Source organism: Ptychodera flava, chromosome 17 (assembly GCF_041260155.1).
Source record: "Ptychodera flava strain L36383 chromosome 17, AS_Pfla_20210202, whole genome shotgun sequence".
NCBI classification, from domain to species: Eukaryota; Metazoa; Hemichordata; class Enteropneusta; family Ptychoderidae; genus Ptychodera; species Ptychodera flava.
In genome coordinates, this window is record NC_091944.1 from 29,193,008 (window position 1) to 29,209,955 (window position 16,948).

The window sequence follows — 16,948 nt, forward strand, 5'->3', positions numbered from 1 at the left end:
TGATCCCGTAGTCGATATGCCCGCCATTGCAACCTAAATACTCACAAGGTGTGCAACACAATCACTCAAAAATCACACCACCCGATTTGTCAACTGGCCGTGCGCTCGCACAAAACATTCAGAACTACACTCCCATATACCTAGTTGGATCACAAATTTAACCATCTCCTCAAAAATCACGCCGATGAAAGTGTTACTCGCGTCATCTTGAAGAAATCGGCCGTGTTTTGAGACCAAGCGCAGTGAAATGTGGCCTGCAGAACCATATGATGTAATTTATTCCACTACTGATTGGCTAATCAACGGCCAAAACAAAGGTCATGGCAAGACGTCACTGGTGTAGTATAGTTGAACCAATCAGCAGTGGAAAAAATGACGTCAAATGGTAGAATCGTTCTGCAGGCCACATTTCACTGCGCTTGGTCTCAAAACACGGCCGATTTCTTCAAGATGACGCGAGTAACACGTTCATCGGCGTGATTTTTGAGGAGATGTGTAAATTTGTGATCCAACTAGGTATATAGGAGTGTAGTTCTGAATGTTTTGTGCGAGCGCACGACCAGTTGACAAATCGGGTGGTGTGATTTTTGAGTGATTGTGTTGCACACCTTGTGAGTATTTAGGTTGCAGTGGCGGGCATATCGACTACGGGATTAATAGATCGATCCGAAAATCGATCTACTTAGCAGACGACCCAGCTAAGGAGCGCCTGTGGTATCACTCCACTCGTAACTGTGAGTCAGGCAGACGATTTCTTCAATGTGATGCCCGGGGGGGTAACTCCATGGCTAATAGTACGGGGGGGGGGGGGCTCCGCACGAACATGGAAACCCAAACTGTTGTGATACCAGTTTTGAGCAAAAAAACCTACCCTTTCTGATACCTAGTTGTGGAAACGCAGCTATCTCTTGGCGGGGTAGCGTGAGTTGCTATGTGAGTGGCGGGGGTGACCTTTGACCCCATAGCAACTCACGCCACCCCGCCAACAGATAGCTGCGTTTCCACAGCTAGGCCGTGTAAATAAAATTCTTTTTTTGCCGTCCTTGGATTTTTGAAAAACCTACCAGCCAGCCAGCAAAAAAAAAAAAAAAACAAACAAAGAAAAAAACACAACACAGATCAATCGCATAAACTCTAACTTTCCCATCGGTTTATGGGTCACAAGTATGAAAAAATCATCTGTTACATTTACAATGCAGTGTTTCTTATGCTCTTCATTAGCACGCTGAAAACAATGCGTGGAAACAAAGGTTATACTTGTGTAAATACAACAAGCATACTTAGAGTTAGGTGACTCTGAGTCTGAACAAAAATTCCATAATAAACAATGGCAATAAACACTATACCAGTACATAATGTACAACATGTACAGTGTGATAGTAATCAACTGGTTGTGTTACGAAGATCTACAGATTGTCTCTGACGGAGATTTATGCACTAGGTGGTCATAGGTGCCAGTAAAACTATTAATTAAAATAACGAGATCGCAAATATGAATAAAAAAGCACATTTGCGACAAATATAAAAAGATGCAACTTACGTATTACGAGGATGTTTACGAAGTGTTGAAGAAAACAAAATATGTTTGAATTAACACCTAATGAAGGAACCTAAGAATTTCACGTAATGGGTTCAATTTTGCAACGTGTCTAAGTGTCATTTGTATATTAATTATAACACGTAAATTTAAGATCAAGACCTGTATTGATGTTTACGATTGGACGTATATTTTTATCTTTAATTTATATCTATCATGATCAAAACCAAGCTTTAAACTTAGTTTAAAATCCCATTCTAAAATAATACGGGAAAGGACAAGAGAGAAAAACACAACAGACAGGGCAGGAGGACACAACGACCAAAGAGTAGTCCAGGGCATTTAGACAATTGGAGAAGCGTAGCTTGGACGGCACCTGTCAAGCTTGTCTACCGAGAAGTAAAGTCTATATAGTACCAACGAAACACTATTTCGAAATGTTGGGGTAAGCTTACAACAAAAAGGTGTTCTTGCAAAACCTGAACATTCCACATATTAAACTGCAAAAGTTACTGAGTATAACAAAGTATAGATGTCACTCAGAAAACAAATGCTAAACATCTTGGTAAAAGGTGAAACTACTGTCTCTTCCATACAACACAGTCCCTCTATCCATAGTGGATAGAGGGACTGTGCATACAATTAGAATTTTTGCAGTAAGAAGAGTGGGTATATAGCTGAGCAAATCATAACAGCCTCGAGTACAAATCCTCATTTTTAAGTGTCAAATAAATACAAGTCTGAGCACTGTTTCTGTTAAGTTAAATGCTCCATTAGCTGTAACTTTAAAGGCTATTTATTCTGAATTTTGTGTATCAACTAGTCTTTTACCCGAATTCTAATAGCGTAGATCTCGGTGTCAGGTTTGTTACTATATATAGCTGCGCGCGCGACTTCGAACACCGCTGCCTGAAAATCGGACAAATTGTGTTACTGCATGCGCGGTCGTTGTTGCGACTTTTTTTTTTTTTTTTTTTTTTTTTAAATATAATATTCATCCACAGCGGACACGATACGTGTACCGACATAGGATAGGATGACTGAAACAGGTGCGAACCACCTATACAAAGCCAGTCACCCTAATGAAATGAAATATGTACAAATGAAAAAAGCAAACAACAATAACATACAGGAGATAAAAAATGAAGAAAGTCTAAAACAAATCAAATAAAATCTACATAGGTCTACACCTGCTACACAGACAACGAGAAATCCACGTACAAGTGTTGTCTGGATCAAAACAGTTATAAAATTTATCGAAATACCATTTCGTCAATGTTACTCTAAATGTACAAAGTGAAGCAGTGGTTCTAATTGTCGCCGGTAAATTGTTCCAGAGAATGGCAATTCTATTAAAGAGAAGGTGTTGGAAAGTGACAGTTTTACAATGGTTTCTATCCAGTGCATTTGTATCAGCACTAGAACGTGTATTAATTTAGATAGTGAGTTTTGACATACTTATGAACATTTAAAGAGTATTTCCCAGTAGTGCATTTATAAAAGAAAATCAGATCAAGAATCTCCCTGCGAAATGACAACGGTAAAAGGTTTACAGCAACTAATCTTTGTTTATAATCAATGTCAGTGGGATAATTAAGAATATACCTTGTTGCTGCTCTTTGGATTTTTTCAATTTTTACTAAGTTGCGCTTAGACTGGGCTGCCCAAACGACACTTCCGTACTCCAGATGACTACGCATTAGTGAACAGTAAAGAGCTTTAAGTGTTTTAGAGTCACATTTGTAGCCACAAGTGCGCTTGATCATGCCAAGCAATCTATGAGATTTCATGCAAATACGATCAATGTGAGTATTCCAATTCAAGTCGAAAGTGAGATCAACACCTAAATCACAGTATTTTTTAACTAATGCTAAATCATTACCATTCATGATATAATCAAAATTCAGAAAATTTTTACATCGTGTAAAGTGGAGGACATTGCACTTTCCAATTGACATTGCAATTTATGGCTCAGACTTGTAGTCTGAGCCATAAATTCATATGAATTAGTGTGATTTTCTGTATGCATTATGACGCTAGCAGAATTTGATTTCATCGTTCTTGCCGAAAATGCGGACAAATTTTTGCACATTAATGAAAGAAAAATGACGTTAAGTGATCAGCGCTATTGCATACTAAAATGCTGAATATTCTGTTTGTCAAGAGAGCAATGCCGAATAGCCTTTGCTAGTTTTGAAAACTGAATTCTAATCCGGACTTATAAAATGACCACATCGTTTTTAGCACAAAAACAGTGTTCAAAGTGAAAGCAACTTATACTGCGTACGAACTATTTGGAGCATTCAACAACGAACATTTCACCGGCGGTAACTGCTTGCCCCACCACCGGGCTGCTTGCCCCCTCGTGATCAATCGCGGATCGCGCAGAAGCTGATGGAAATTCAGTTTCATTCCTTATTCGAAGCTAAACCAGTCAAGAATTGTTTTCGATCCGTCTTGTATGGAGACCAAGCCAATACAGCGCACTTCCGCCGATTTGGAAACTTTGAGGGAGAAATAAACTTGTGAAACGGTCGATCGATCTTCACTTACGGTATACTGCAGTCCACTACAACAGGAGGTGCACATGTACACTTTTAATACGTACAGCGGTTGATGTAACCCTTTACGATAGGTAATCTGATTTGTATCGAAACGATCGTACGACATTTGCGTTTTTGAGACATTTGAGTAAGTTGCTGCGTCATTGCCAACAAAGGAAGGACACAACGCGTCGTATTTTCGAGCATACGATCTGTGTTTGTTTTTCATATTTCGTCCAAAAACCTATCCGCACGCGGACGGCAAACAAAGAATTTATTTTACGGCGCCCTATCTGATACCGTACAATACCATACGTATACAGATACGACTCACTCGCCTTGCGTACCAGGGGTACCAACAGTCAAACCGACAGATCGGAAATATTGATGGTAGATCTGGGATGTAGATACATGGGTTTCCAGTGTTGACAGCATGATTTTTTAACAAATGTCAGTTTGTGTTTAAAACCGGACCCTTTCTCATACCAACACCTCGTGAAAAGTATACCCTTTCTGATACCAAACAGCGCAAAAAACGACCCCTTTCGCGCGGACCCTCCCCGTATAGCCATCTATGGGAGTTACCCCCCCCCCCCCCCCCCGGTGTTGATGGTGAAGGAATAAATACGAAAAACCCAAAACAAAAATCAAAGGCATGTCATACAGGAAGCTCGCACTTAGGAATGAAAATGGAATCCTTTACTGCAGTAAAATTACTGATGGAGAAAAGAAGTCATCGAGGCCTCAAACCAATAGAAAACCACTCCCACGACTAGTGATTAAGTTTTTTCCAGGTAGTAGGTTAAAAAAGTGGCACTGACCGACTGAGGATTTGAAAGACTGCAAACGCATAGACGGGTAGTTGAATACTGAAATGACACAATTAATCTAATTATTTGGGGTGGTTATGATCCGTCTTGGATTGGGCGTCCCCCTCCTGATACAGGAAAGTTTGAATTTACCATATCGGAATGATATGATTATTAATTTTGAAGGTCATTTGAGTATTTCACACATAATGTCCATGAAGACTAAAACAAATCAATTTTTCAGAAATGTAAATCAACACCGAGAACTCAAAATACAGCTTCCGAGTCTGCCTATGCTACAGAAGCGTTTGGATTTTGAATTTTTTTCAAAAGTTTATGCGATACATTGTTTCAAATTCAGGGTATGGCTATTTATCTTGGAATGCAGCTTCTATTTGGATATTAACAGGTGTATCCTATAACATGCTTTGAAAGACAAAATAAATCATACATTATGATGACATTTATACTTACGTCTATTTTACAGCAAATTCTTTCATCCTTGTCCATACCCTCATCACGTTGCATTGCAAATATCAGGCACGTCAGATTGTCTTGCCAGAAATTTACTCACTAGATTACAATTTAAGTGGAAATAGAGGCTGTAGCACCGCCATGATCCTTTTACAGACTAGAACAAACTTGATCCCTGGGATCGAGTTCCCTACCTTTAAAGTTGTAAGACATTGTGGTGAGTGCGAGGACCACTTTATGTACAACAAATACTTTTGTCGGCAAGTCATAATGATAAGCCGGGCACATCATTGTAAAGACCCCCAAAAAAGGACACACAATGTCCGATACAGGTTTTGTGGACAAGCTGCTTTGAGTATTCAAGATATTTTCAGGCTGGGATGAGAAAATTTAGGGAAGCACAACAAATAAACCATGCTACTATATGTTTCCAATTGAAACACTGGGTATGTGTTAAAGTATAGCAAAAGTTTGAGTTAAATATTAATCAAATCAGGGCATTCATTAAATGAAATGTAATGTATTCAGCTGTTATCAAAATGTTGTGACGATGAAATATGCTGTGAGAATAGGGCGGGGGAGGGGGTAGGTGAAGACTTCGAGTAAGGATCCGATCATCGTCTTTTACTGTATATCTGCTGGCAACCTTTTCCATTTTTTGCCATCCTTGGCTCGCTTTTTTTAAAAAAAGCAACATATCTGAATCCTTTTTTTTCTTTCCAAAATCTTCCAAGTCCCCAAGATATGCCCTAGTAGTTCACGATATCATATGTGAAATGCTGATGAAGTACTATCAGCATTCGACCATTTTGGATTCGCTCACTTCTAAGGTTGGCTCTTTTACATCTTAATTCAACTGATTGCACATTGTTATACGACAGATGTACTATATTGCGTTGTTCATTTGTAAGTGGCACCTAAACTTGAAGATCTACTGTTCAAACGTCAAACGTTACCAAGGTAACATCGCGCCCTCAAGCTTGACGGTCAGACAGCCTCATTGTCAAATTTATCTGCTATGCAGAGTGTGCACTAGCAGAGGGTGCCAGTTTTGGTAGAGGAAAACTTTTCTAAATTTTAAATTTTACTTTCCTTAATGATAGTAAATTGTAGGTCTGGTAAGATCCGTAGTGGTAAAGGATGCGTGATGAACTCACTTTGACGTTTAATCTGCACTATTGACATCATGTTATTTTCACATTGTCATTCCAATCATTCTTTGTAATTTTTCGTTTGGTTTTCTTAATTATGTAGACATGACGACATGACATGTTGAGTCAGACATATCTACTATTAAACTAATTATTCTTGAAAAAAATTTGCTTTCCTGAATACGCTGACATATTCATTGATACCAAAGACTAGTCGGATAAGGAAACGCTGCAAAGTTTATAAAAAGTAAAGATGTGGTTTAACTCGGATAGAGCTTGAGCAAACGTGACGTCATCGAACTTTCCCATTGAGGTAAGTATTTTTCTATATTTCACTTCATATTTGAACTGCGTCAAATACGTATATGTCAGATATTGCACAAATGTCCTTAGCTTTCAGGAAGATCCGAAACAAATGTAAACCTAACAGGCATGTTGGTTATTGAATTTCAATGTTTAAACACAGAGGAACATAGACAGAGTCGCAACGGGTATTGTTTAAGGCGTGAAGCGGTTACGTAACCCATCCATGTTCGCCTCGCCTCAGGTTGCTCTCGCCTCTCTTTTCCGAAGAGTGCCGACCATGCATCCTTCGGTAATTTTCGGATTTTCGCCAATTGTTAAGTGAAAGTATGTTCGGCAAAGTCTGTGTTGTTGTTGTCGTGTGGCGCTGAGCGGAATTGACGTGCTGGCGAAAACGGGAGTGTTTTGAGCTTCAGGAAAGTGAGTTTTACCGTTTTAAAAATTCCTCTCATATTTTTATGAATATATAATGAGTGTGTTTGAACCAAATTTGAAAGTCTTTTATCGATACTGTCTGGTTTTACTCAATGGTTTACGGTCAGTCATACCGTCTTTTACACGTCCGTCAAGGAAGGACATGTTTATGAAACTGCTGGCGTGTTATGTTTTGATTGGCGTGAAGCAGTGTTTCTGGCCTGACAGCTCACAAAGTAACTATGGTTGCTACGCGACTGGCAGTACGATGCCATCTCGTCGTATTTTTTGCATAATCTCGTGTAATTATCAACCACAAACAAAGCCTCCAAAAAGTTTAACACCTTTGAAGCTCATTTTAATATGAAAAGCCAATAGTCTACCGAGACGACCATGGAACAAAAGGCATGCAAGCGTTGCCACTATGTCCATGTTTCTCTGTGGTTTAAAGCAAATTCTCAATACTTCCTGAGGCCAACTTTCTGGACGAGCCTAATATAATAACTGTTGACATACTACTTTGCATTGACGTGTGCGGGCGCCCTCTCAGCAATTTTTACTATTTTATAATGAAATTACTCTTCTTATTGAAATTCATAAACTTTATGTTTGCTTCGTTGATTATTTATCAGGATACATAACCAGATCGACGCGAAAAGCAATTGCAACTTTTACGCAGCTTGCATAATGGCACTTCTGCCCCACCTTCGAAGGTGGAATTCGCCTCAGGGACTAATATTAGGAATCTTCAATTTTTACGATCCCTGTTTTTAGTCTACCACTTGTGGGGGGGGGGGGGGGGGTTTCTGAAGCTGAACTTAATTTTGTGAAAATTGGGAGTAACATTTTCTCCCATATTGATACCAGAGGGATGGCGGCAATTTTGACATTTAAATATCGGTAAATGTTAGGTCATTTGTTTCTTTTGTACCCAAATTTGAGATTTTCATTCTTGATCTTGAAGCGAGTGTTTGAAAGTTTACTTGAGGAAAGTTTGAGAAAACTTTAAGTCTTTCATTTTCGAGGCGCCAACTTCTTTAGGCAAGTTAATGTATTTTAAATCTTGGAAGTTTGTTAATTTTATCACTGGGTTCCTTGCGCTGTTGTATTTGCAAAACTACTTCTACTATATTCTATAGAGCCAGTGCAGTTTCTCAGACTCCCTGTCCACTGACATTTTGGTTGTTCACGTTCAACTTTGCACTGTTTGCGTTTAACGGTTGAACACGTTCAAAATCGGTTTATTTTTATACCTTTTACATTCAGTATCAAATTTTATGTCGTGTCATCTGCATTTCATACTTTTTAATTTTACTTTATATATATATATATATATATATATATATATATATATATATACATATATATATATATATATATATATATATATATATATATATATATATATGTGTGTGTGGTGTAAGATCAGCTCGTTTCAATAGCACATTGTGTTTGCATGAAGGTATGAGTTCTTCATGGTCTTTAACTGGAGCTCACAGAGTGTTTGGTGGTGTTTATTATTCATATTACCAAGTGTCAATTAGGACGTTTATATGCCTCAGTCGTGCAAACAGAGCACTGGGCCACACATACATAACGAATACACATGGTCGTCACCTTTGAACTGCGATGCAGATAAAGGTTAAGTAACTGGTGTCTTTTGAAAGCGAATCATTTAAGTGCCACGCTCCATGGAAACTGGCTTATCCAGACAACGGAGGTGAAATTTGGGCAGAATATAGCGTTAATCGGAACACCGTTTCTAACACCAACGTCAATGCATTATAGGTACGTGAAGTTAATCGAAAACCTGCATGTTTTTCTTTGAAGTTGTAATGGTCGGTACATAGGAACGAATGACCCGGGATATCGATCACGATCACGCACAAAGGAATGACCGTGATGAAACTAAGGGAACGTCTCTAGTTTTCGCACCAGTTCGAAGGTCTCGTTCTGAATCACCGGAAACTTGGTCTCTGTAGCTAAAATTTACGTGCGAAATTTACCGTACATGTTGCGAGGAACACGGAATGTAGCGTTTCGCAATAGAACTACCACCTCATAATGAAAGTGGGAAACGAAGATTTTGTATAGTTCTGAAACATAGGCTGGTATATGTCAAAAGAGTTTTACAACCAAAGGGTTTCTACCAATAGCATGTGATGGTATGGGACCTTATTTATTTTAATACGTTAATTAAGAGTTATAGCCGTTTGCAACACGTGTATAGCACATTGTAAGGGGATTTTAACTATTTAAAACTCTTAAAGTTGGTTTTTGAAAGATGGGATGGCTCGGCATGAGTTAGTTATCCTTAATACTTTGATGAGGCCGCCCCTACCCAAAAATGGTACGGTCAAAACGTTGGATCAGACAATTTTTGTACAGAGTAAAACATTTTATCACTAGAATTCAACGAGAACGTCATCATCTTGACGTCGTTGTGTGGTTGTGTGTGGGTACTACATCGATAGCTATGTCAAAAGTGTTATGTTCTAACCCCCTTCCCGTCGGTCATCAAAACTTTGCTCTTTGTCATTGGAGATCGTGCTTCGTTCGCTAAGGTGACGTATGCGACAATCTTGGAAGGTCCCTAGGTCCTCTTTATACTCTTTTGGTCGCACAGTTCAAATAACACTTCCAAATTCAAGTCTTTGCACGTCAAACGAGCTCAGTATGGCTGCACTTGAATGTATGACCAGTGTTTGTTCAAAATTTTTAATGTCGACGGCGTCGAAAATTTATCTCTCGAAGTTATATAATTCTTAAGAAGTTGACCAAGGATTAAGAAATGTATATAGCGGTATCTTGTACAAAGATGAGCCACAGTTCTGCGAATTAAAACTATTTTTCGAATATGTTGACACAATTATTTGAATATTTTACTTTCAACAAAGGATCGTGAATCACGGAGACCTTCTAAAATACTATAATAACAGAGACTTTAAGCATTAACTAACAACAAACCCTAATCTAACAAAGATATGTTATCTTTCGTTTGCAGACAGCCATGACGTCAGAAGAAGTACCAAGAGTTTGTATAATAACAGGTGCAAATTCTGGCATAGGTTTTGAAGCGGCCAAGCTGATATCTGACAAAGGTTATGAAGTTATCCTGGCTTGTCGAAGTGAGTCACGTGGAAAAGAAGCGGAGAATAAGATAGTTGAATTGAATCCAAGTGCAAAAGTTAAGTTCATGAAAGTAAGTGTACTTCACACATGGTAAAGAAAACGGTATAGGCTCTTCTGCACAGGCACTTGAAATTCTTCTCAGTTCCAGTGAGTAAGCGAGCTGAACGATTCATGCTCGACGCATCCGTAGTCCCGTATAATATAGCTTGAGGGACTGTGGCACGCGTATATACCCGCTGGTTTCGCATCATTATATTTTCATTGTAGATGCCATCTTTTATTAAATCGATTGAAATGTTTTCCTACAATGACGTACTCAGGAATGTTTTGAGTGCCTATGCAATTCTACCACCCAAGGCTACCCTTGTAGATAACATTTTCAGCTCCGATAACTTCATGATCGTGCAAGCCCATAGACATCAAATCTTATCAGTTCAGACTATATCCAATGAATTAATTTTCCTTGAGATGTAAATAAAACCAATAGACATACACTCATCAGTACACTGACTCAAATGAGTACATACGGGAAATAAACCAGGGAGACATCATACATCTTTGATAACTAACGTTGCTAAAACGTTACTCACTCATCAGATGCGCAGAATATTAAAACAGTTACCGAACTCTAGCCCTGTCAATCTTATTTTCTCAGTGACCTTGCAAAAATATGTATCATTTATTGGAAGCGACAAAGAAAATTCCAAACATGATATGAGATTCGAGGGGGACGGGGGACGGCTTTCCTTGTGGGGAAAATAAACGGCGGAATTGGAATAATTTCAAATCATTTGGGGAAGGACAGTTGCGAACAGCTTTCGATTCCCCGCTAATTTATGATATTTAAATTACGTATAATCGTAAATTTAAAATATATTGATTCGCAGAAAATCGATGTTACAATTTCTCGAAATCTTCTGGTTTGCTGTGCACAGGAACTCATGACTAAATTATCAAACACGGCATTATACTGTACTATTTTGGAGGTTCTGCATGGGACTCCCATGGCCAGTTTTTTCACTGAAATATTTTACCGGTAACAGACATTCTAATACATTTTTCTTCCTTGAACTTGACACCGATATCTCTTCCTAACCCATCTAGACACACAAGCAGACCAATTCTGAATATAGCATATGTATCCCAGGATGTTTGATGCAGCATTCTGATGCAAACATGGAAAATACTCCGTTCAAAACAGCCTCCTCGCAGCCCCTCCAGAAAAAGAAAAGAACACCCCCAAAAAAGAAAATGACACGCCCATAAGTTCTGTATTTCAACAAAAAGAGAAAGTAATTTTAATTTTTATCATAAGATGGGGTTATCTTTTCTCTCTCTGGTCTTATTTACATTTTGTTGTGTTGTTTGGTTAATAATGCTTTAGCAGAACTTGTATTTTTCGTTTTGAATTCAAAGATTTATTTATTTATTTATATATTCGGGAATCCTACGGGACCAAGTCCAATTAACAGGTTCCTCAAAAGCTCAAAAGAAAACGGTTAAAAAAACACTGAATAAGCCAGCACCAAACAAAAAGTATTTACAAAACTAAAATCAAGTTGTAAGGGAGAGGTAGTGAAAATTGCTTTCACGTCCTATTAGTAACAAAACATCGCATTTTTTGCGACTCGTACAGCTTGACCTCGGGTCACTGGAATCCATTCACCATTTTGTGGACGAGTTCCATGCCAGTGGGAAACCACTGCATGTGCTGTGTAACAATGCTGGAGTAGAAACTGGTGTGAATGGCTATCAGCAAACAGATGATGGTTTTGAGATGACCCTAGGGGTCAATCACCTAGGTAAGTCCGCATTGTGCACTCACAGTATACTAGTAGCTCGGTTAGGCCAAAGTAATTAAATTCTTTGTTTTGCGTCCCCACCCGCGTAGGTTTTTAAGGTTTTCATGAAAAACACACACTATGTATTTGGATAGGAAATGTTAGGACATGACCGCTTAGCTTTTCTGAACTAAAATTTTGTTACAATTTTTTATTTGCTGCAATCAAATTACATTGTGTTAATTTTCTTGTGTGTGTTTTTCAGCCGCTTAGACGCGTACCTTTTCCTATTTTGAGTGGACGCAAAACAAAGAATTTAATTACTTTGGTTATTTGCCCGAGCACGGCCCGCTTCCTATTTCACTGTGGTATTTATGTAAATTTTATCTTCCAAAAGAAATGTCTTCACAAGGATTCACTATCGTGAGTGCTTGAGTTGAATGGCACGGTTGAAGTAGTTGAAGAGTTTGTAGGCCTAGCTCTGCATGGCAGGGCTGTGTGTTACCGGCGTTATACGGTCTCCCACCACATATAAGGCCGTATAACGCCGGTAACACACAGCCCTGCCATGCAGAGCTACGGTAACACACAGCCCTGCCATGCAGAGCTAAAGAGTTTGTTATTAACTGGAAGGGTGAAACAATAGAGGACGTAGGTTATATTTTGGGACCGTCACCCCCTGGACCTGTTAGTACCTATCGAAATCCCAGTCCCATCCCACCTGGTGGATGGAACATATCTCGGCAGTAAGTGTCAGGGGGTGTAACAGTCCGTATACCAGGGGGTATCGTTCAGCAAGAATCAAGTAAATGTCCTGCCACAGGGAATTTAGTGAGCTTGTTTTTGTTTTTGTGTTATTATTTTTTGCTAACAAAATCGCGGAACACTGATTTGTTGTTGCTGTTGTTTCAAACATTTTGATCATCATGGCGTTGCAATACTCATTCTACCAATATTTGAGTTGCGCTTGTAGAATTGAAAGGGACAAACTAAATTTTGTATTCCTTGAAACTCATATGGAACTGAAGAGCTACAATAAGTTGCTGAGATTAAGTAGAAGTATGTAGTAATAATGGATGATGCTATGACTTACAGTTCTCTCTCATACCGTTTTTCACGCCCCTTTTGTTTATTTTCCATGTGACAAAATTTCAGGTCACTTTCTGTTAACCCACTTGTTGCTGGAAGACTTGAAGAAGACAGCAGAGAGAGGAGAGGATGTCAGAATTGTAGTGACGTCATCAGAAGTGCACAACCCAGAATCACCGGGCGGTGATAGAGGTAGGGTGTGAGGCGTTGTAACGTCTTCGTTTTCACTATTGTGGAAACGTTATCGGATCCATGCATACGTGTGCAGCCTCAACAACAGTATTTATACTGAACCACGATCTTGGTTGTTTACGCAACGTTTGATATGAACTCTTATCATTATACCATACTGTTTTTTTTTGAAATATGTAATCATTAAAATGTATTATATTATATTTAACCAATAAAGCACACCCAGCGATGGTATACCACGAGATTTTGACCAGTTCACGACATATATGCACGAGCGATAGCGAGTGCATATATGAAGTGAACTGGTCAAAATCAAGTGGTATACCGTCACTGAGTGTGATTTATTGCTATTATATAATAACAATATTGAAATTCTGGCATGGGACGTCATAAACGGATTTTTGATCAAGCTCAGAGCTCGCGAGTATGCCATCCGTGGTTTATCGCAAATATACCACGGTTCTTTTCGCGTCTCGACCAACCAGATCGCTGTATTTGCACCATCAATGTACTGGTATGACATAATATAGCTTTGTCAATACCAGCTGAAATTTGTGAAGTCATATCCTCAGATAATGTATTCGATACAGCATTGTGGCCCCAGATGTTTCCTACATCTTCAAATTCACTGGCATCAGCTCGGAAAAACCTCCAAGGTTCGAGTAATGGACAGGCAAGGTAGCTTATCAAGCAGTTATTGATGGCGATAGTTTATCGTGCCACGGTACTTTTGCTGACCGACAACAGGAATTACTTTCTTCTTCCCCGTTGTCAGTCTCGCTGTCACGAATATGTCAAGTTCTCATGCAAACACCACAGCGGCAATGGATATTCTGTATCTTTTCGTCAACAAGGTGCGCCTGCTCACATAGACGTGGACAATGTGATGGTCACTGATCCAACGTCCTATGACCCGATGCTCGCATACAAGAACTCTAAACTGGCCAATATCATATTTACATACGAGTTAGCGAGACGTCTTGAAGGCAGTGGAGTCACAGCGAATTGTCTCTGTCCAGGTAAAGTTGTCTTCTCTCAATACTTTGTGTGTGCTGATTTACACTGACTTTAGGATGCGCCTCGGGGACAGATATTCGGACTCTTCAAAAGTGTGTTTTTGAACTGCCACTTGTGGGGGCTCATTTTGAAGCTCACGAATTACATGTTTTCACCACCTTAAAATCAATGGGATAATATTGGGCAATTTGTTTCCCTAGTTCCAAAGTTTGTACGGTGAACCCTGATTTTGGTCCATGATTTGAACAGCACAGTATGGTTTAAAGCTTTCTCATGACAGGTTTAAACCTTTCAATTTCGAGGCACTACTACCTTAAGCAAATACAATGTCGCGATAGTCGAGTAGATACACACCAAGAATGATCACACATCCCTGTCAGGTCGTGCAATGCTTCAATGTGTGGTACTTCCACGCTAGAGATTATGATATGACTTGTGAAGATCTCCTTTCAATACTGAAAGACATACCTGAAGTGAGATGTCAATTTTCAATACGTTTATACATCTAGAATGTGAATCAACCGGTCGTGCCGAAACAGAATTATATATTTTGTAATTTAAGATGTTTCCAAACTTCTGATTGAGGTGTTTTCAACAAAATCCTTATCTTGCAAATGCCTAACAACCACAACAAAACAATTTGCAATAGCTTATCAATAAAGTGATAGACTCTATGTGATGAGGCAGATACAAAGCTACCTACCCCTCGGAAGTATTTTGCAGTCAATGTCACTGGTTCAGTTCCCGGTAAAATGGAAAACTCTGAAGCAAAACTATAGAAATTGCCTCAGCGCCTGACTTTGCCCTGATTCAAGGAAACATATCATTTTTTCTTGGGGCAAGAAGTCTGTTAGGTTTGTACAAAAATGGTATTATAAAATTCTCTCGTCAAAAGTAAACTGCCTTGCAGGCGGTTTCATGTAGAATTCTGATTTTGAGGGTCCCTAACCCTACCATGATTGTCGCCATTATGAACTCCACGTTCAATTCACAACATGTGTATTGGTGCCAACTCATTTTGGAAGTGTCCGTCTCTTTCTGTTACAGGGTTTATACCAGAGTCAGGTTTATTCCGTAACATTTCAATGATGATGAAGGTCACGTTCTTCGTGATGATGCCTCTACTGAAATGGAGAGGTGTTGTGAGGACTGTCCAGGACGGAGGAGAGACAGTTGCCATGGTAGCCACCGATGAAAAGTTGAAAGGTGAGTTTGGACTATCCTGTTAATCTGATGAAGATGTGGTTGGACTGGAGTAGAAAGAAGAGCGCAGACACGTGATTTCAGAATAAGAATTAAACAAGAAAAGATGAGGAAAGAGAGGCAAGTGAGCGGACAGACAAGGATAAAAACCATAGTCACAAAAATGGAGAGAGATAGACAAATAGAAGAGGGGACAATATGAGAGACTGAGAAGATAGTTTGAACGAGAGGAAACACAGGCAAGAGCCATGAGAGGAATGAGACGAGGAGAGTTGGTTGCTGAAAGTGTGGTCAAAGAGTGGTGGTGCAAATAAAATAAAATAAAGCCCATCTATCGATGAAATCGTGTGTGTGAGAGAGAGTGTGTGTGTGTGTGTGTGTGTGTGAGAGAGAGAGAGAGAGAGAGAGAGAGAGAGAGAGAGAGAGAGAGAGAGAGAGAGAGAGAGAGAGAGAGAGAGAGAGAGAGAGATGTTACGCTTTTATGAACACCCATAGTCCACGTAGACTGGGATCCACTCGCTACACGGTCTATGGTGTGGCTCAAGTATAGTTAAGAAATGATAAATCTCTGCGTAGAATCACAAGTGAGATAAATATCAACAACAATCCACCAACGCTCTGATTTCCATTCCAGGTGTAAGCGGGAAGTTTTACGCAAAGGGTGAAGAGAAGGAAAGTTCAAAGGAATCTTATGACAAGGAGATTGCAACAGGATTTTGGAAAATCAGTGAAGATCTTGTTAAACTTGATGAAAAGTACAAACTTGCTGCTGTGATGTAGGCCTAGATCTGAACACATTGTGGTGATACTGTGTGTTGATGCAGTAATGCCACATAAGACGTATTCTGTCAATGTACTCCTATTGGAATTTCAACTTCGCAAAATTTAAAAACTTTTGTAATATTGCAGAAATTGTGTTCATTGTGCTACATATTTTGACAAACTGATTATTTATTTTAAATTTTGGATTAAATATGTTCTCGCACACTGCGACTGTACTTTAAGTCATCTTCCTTTTATCACATGGGTTTTAAAGGAATATTCAAATTTGTCTTTTAAATGAATATATTTGCATCTTTTAGCACGACAGTATTATTGGATATATTTGAATAGTGGCCATTTTCTTTGAGACCTTTGACTTATAAAACCCACATAAAGTGTCATTGTGAACACATCGTCCCGTCTCAGTAAAAAAGATCGTGTGTATATAGTATAATTTGTTAACCAACACATTTTATGTGTAATTATTTTAAATCTTTTTTTTTCAGTGCACAAAGCAAAGGTCTCTCTCTCTCTCTCTCTC

The 16,948-nt window shown here is 39.0% G+C and overlaps 1 protein-coding gene across 1 annotated transcript; it reads left to right on the plus strand.

Annotated features, from left to right (window-relative positions):
- Window positions 1-8,867: 8,867 nt before the first annotated feature.
- On the plus strand, window positions 8,868-16,689 carry LOC139116001 (WW domain-containing oxidoreductase-like). Its single transcript, XM_070678490.1, has 7 exons — window positions 8,868-9,019; window positions 10,236-10,433; window positions 12,000-12,165; window positions 13,300-13,425; window positions 14,280-14,444; window positions 15,490-15,648; window positions 16,280-16,689. The coding sequence occupies exons 2-7, from the start codon at window positions 10,242-10,244 to the stop codon at window positions 16,423-16,425; spliced, it is 954 nt and encodes a 317-aa protein (XP_070534591.1). The 5' UTR covers window positions 8,868-9,019; window positions 10,236-10,241; the 3' UTR covers window positions 16,426-16,689.
- Window positions 16,690-16,948: the final 259 nt, after the last annotated feature.

What these genes read in the sequence shown, in the direction of transcription:
- LOC139116001 (XM_070678490.1), top strand. Translation starts at nt 10,242, where the DNA reads ATGACGTCAGAAGAAGTACCAAGAGTTTGTATAATAACAGGTGCAAAT. An exon ending in CAAAAGTTAAGTTCATGAAA is followed by an intron (nt 10,434 to 11,999) that starts GTAAGTGTACTT and finishes CGACTCGTACAG; the next exon opens with CTTGACCTCGGGTCACTGGA. An exon ending in CACCGATGAAAAGTTGAAAG is followed by an intron (nt 15,649 to 16,279) that starts GTGAGTTTGGAC and finishes TTTCCATTCCAG; the next exon opens with GTGTAAGCGGGAAGTTTTAC.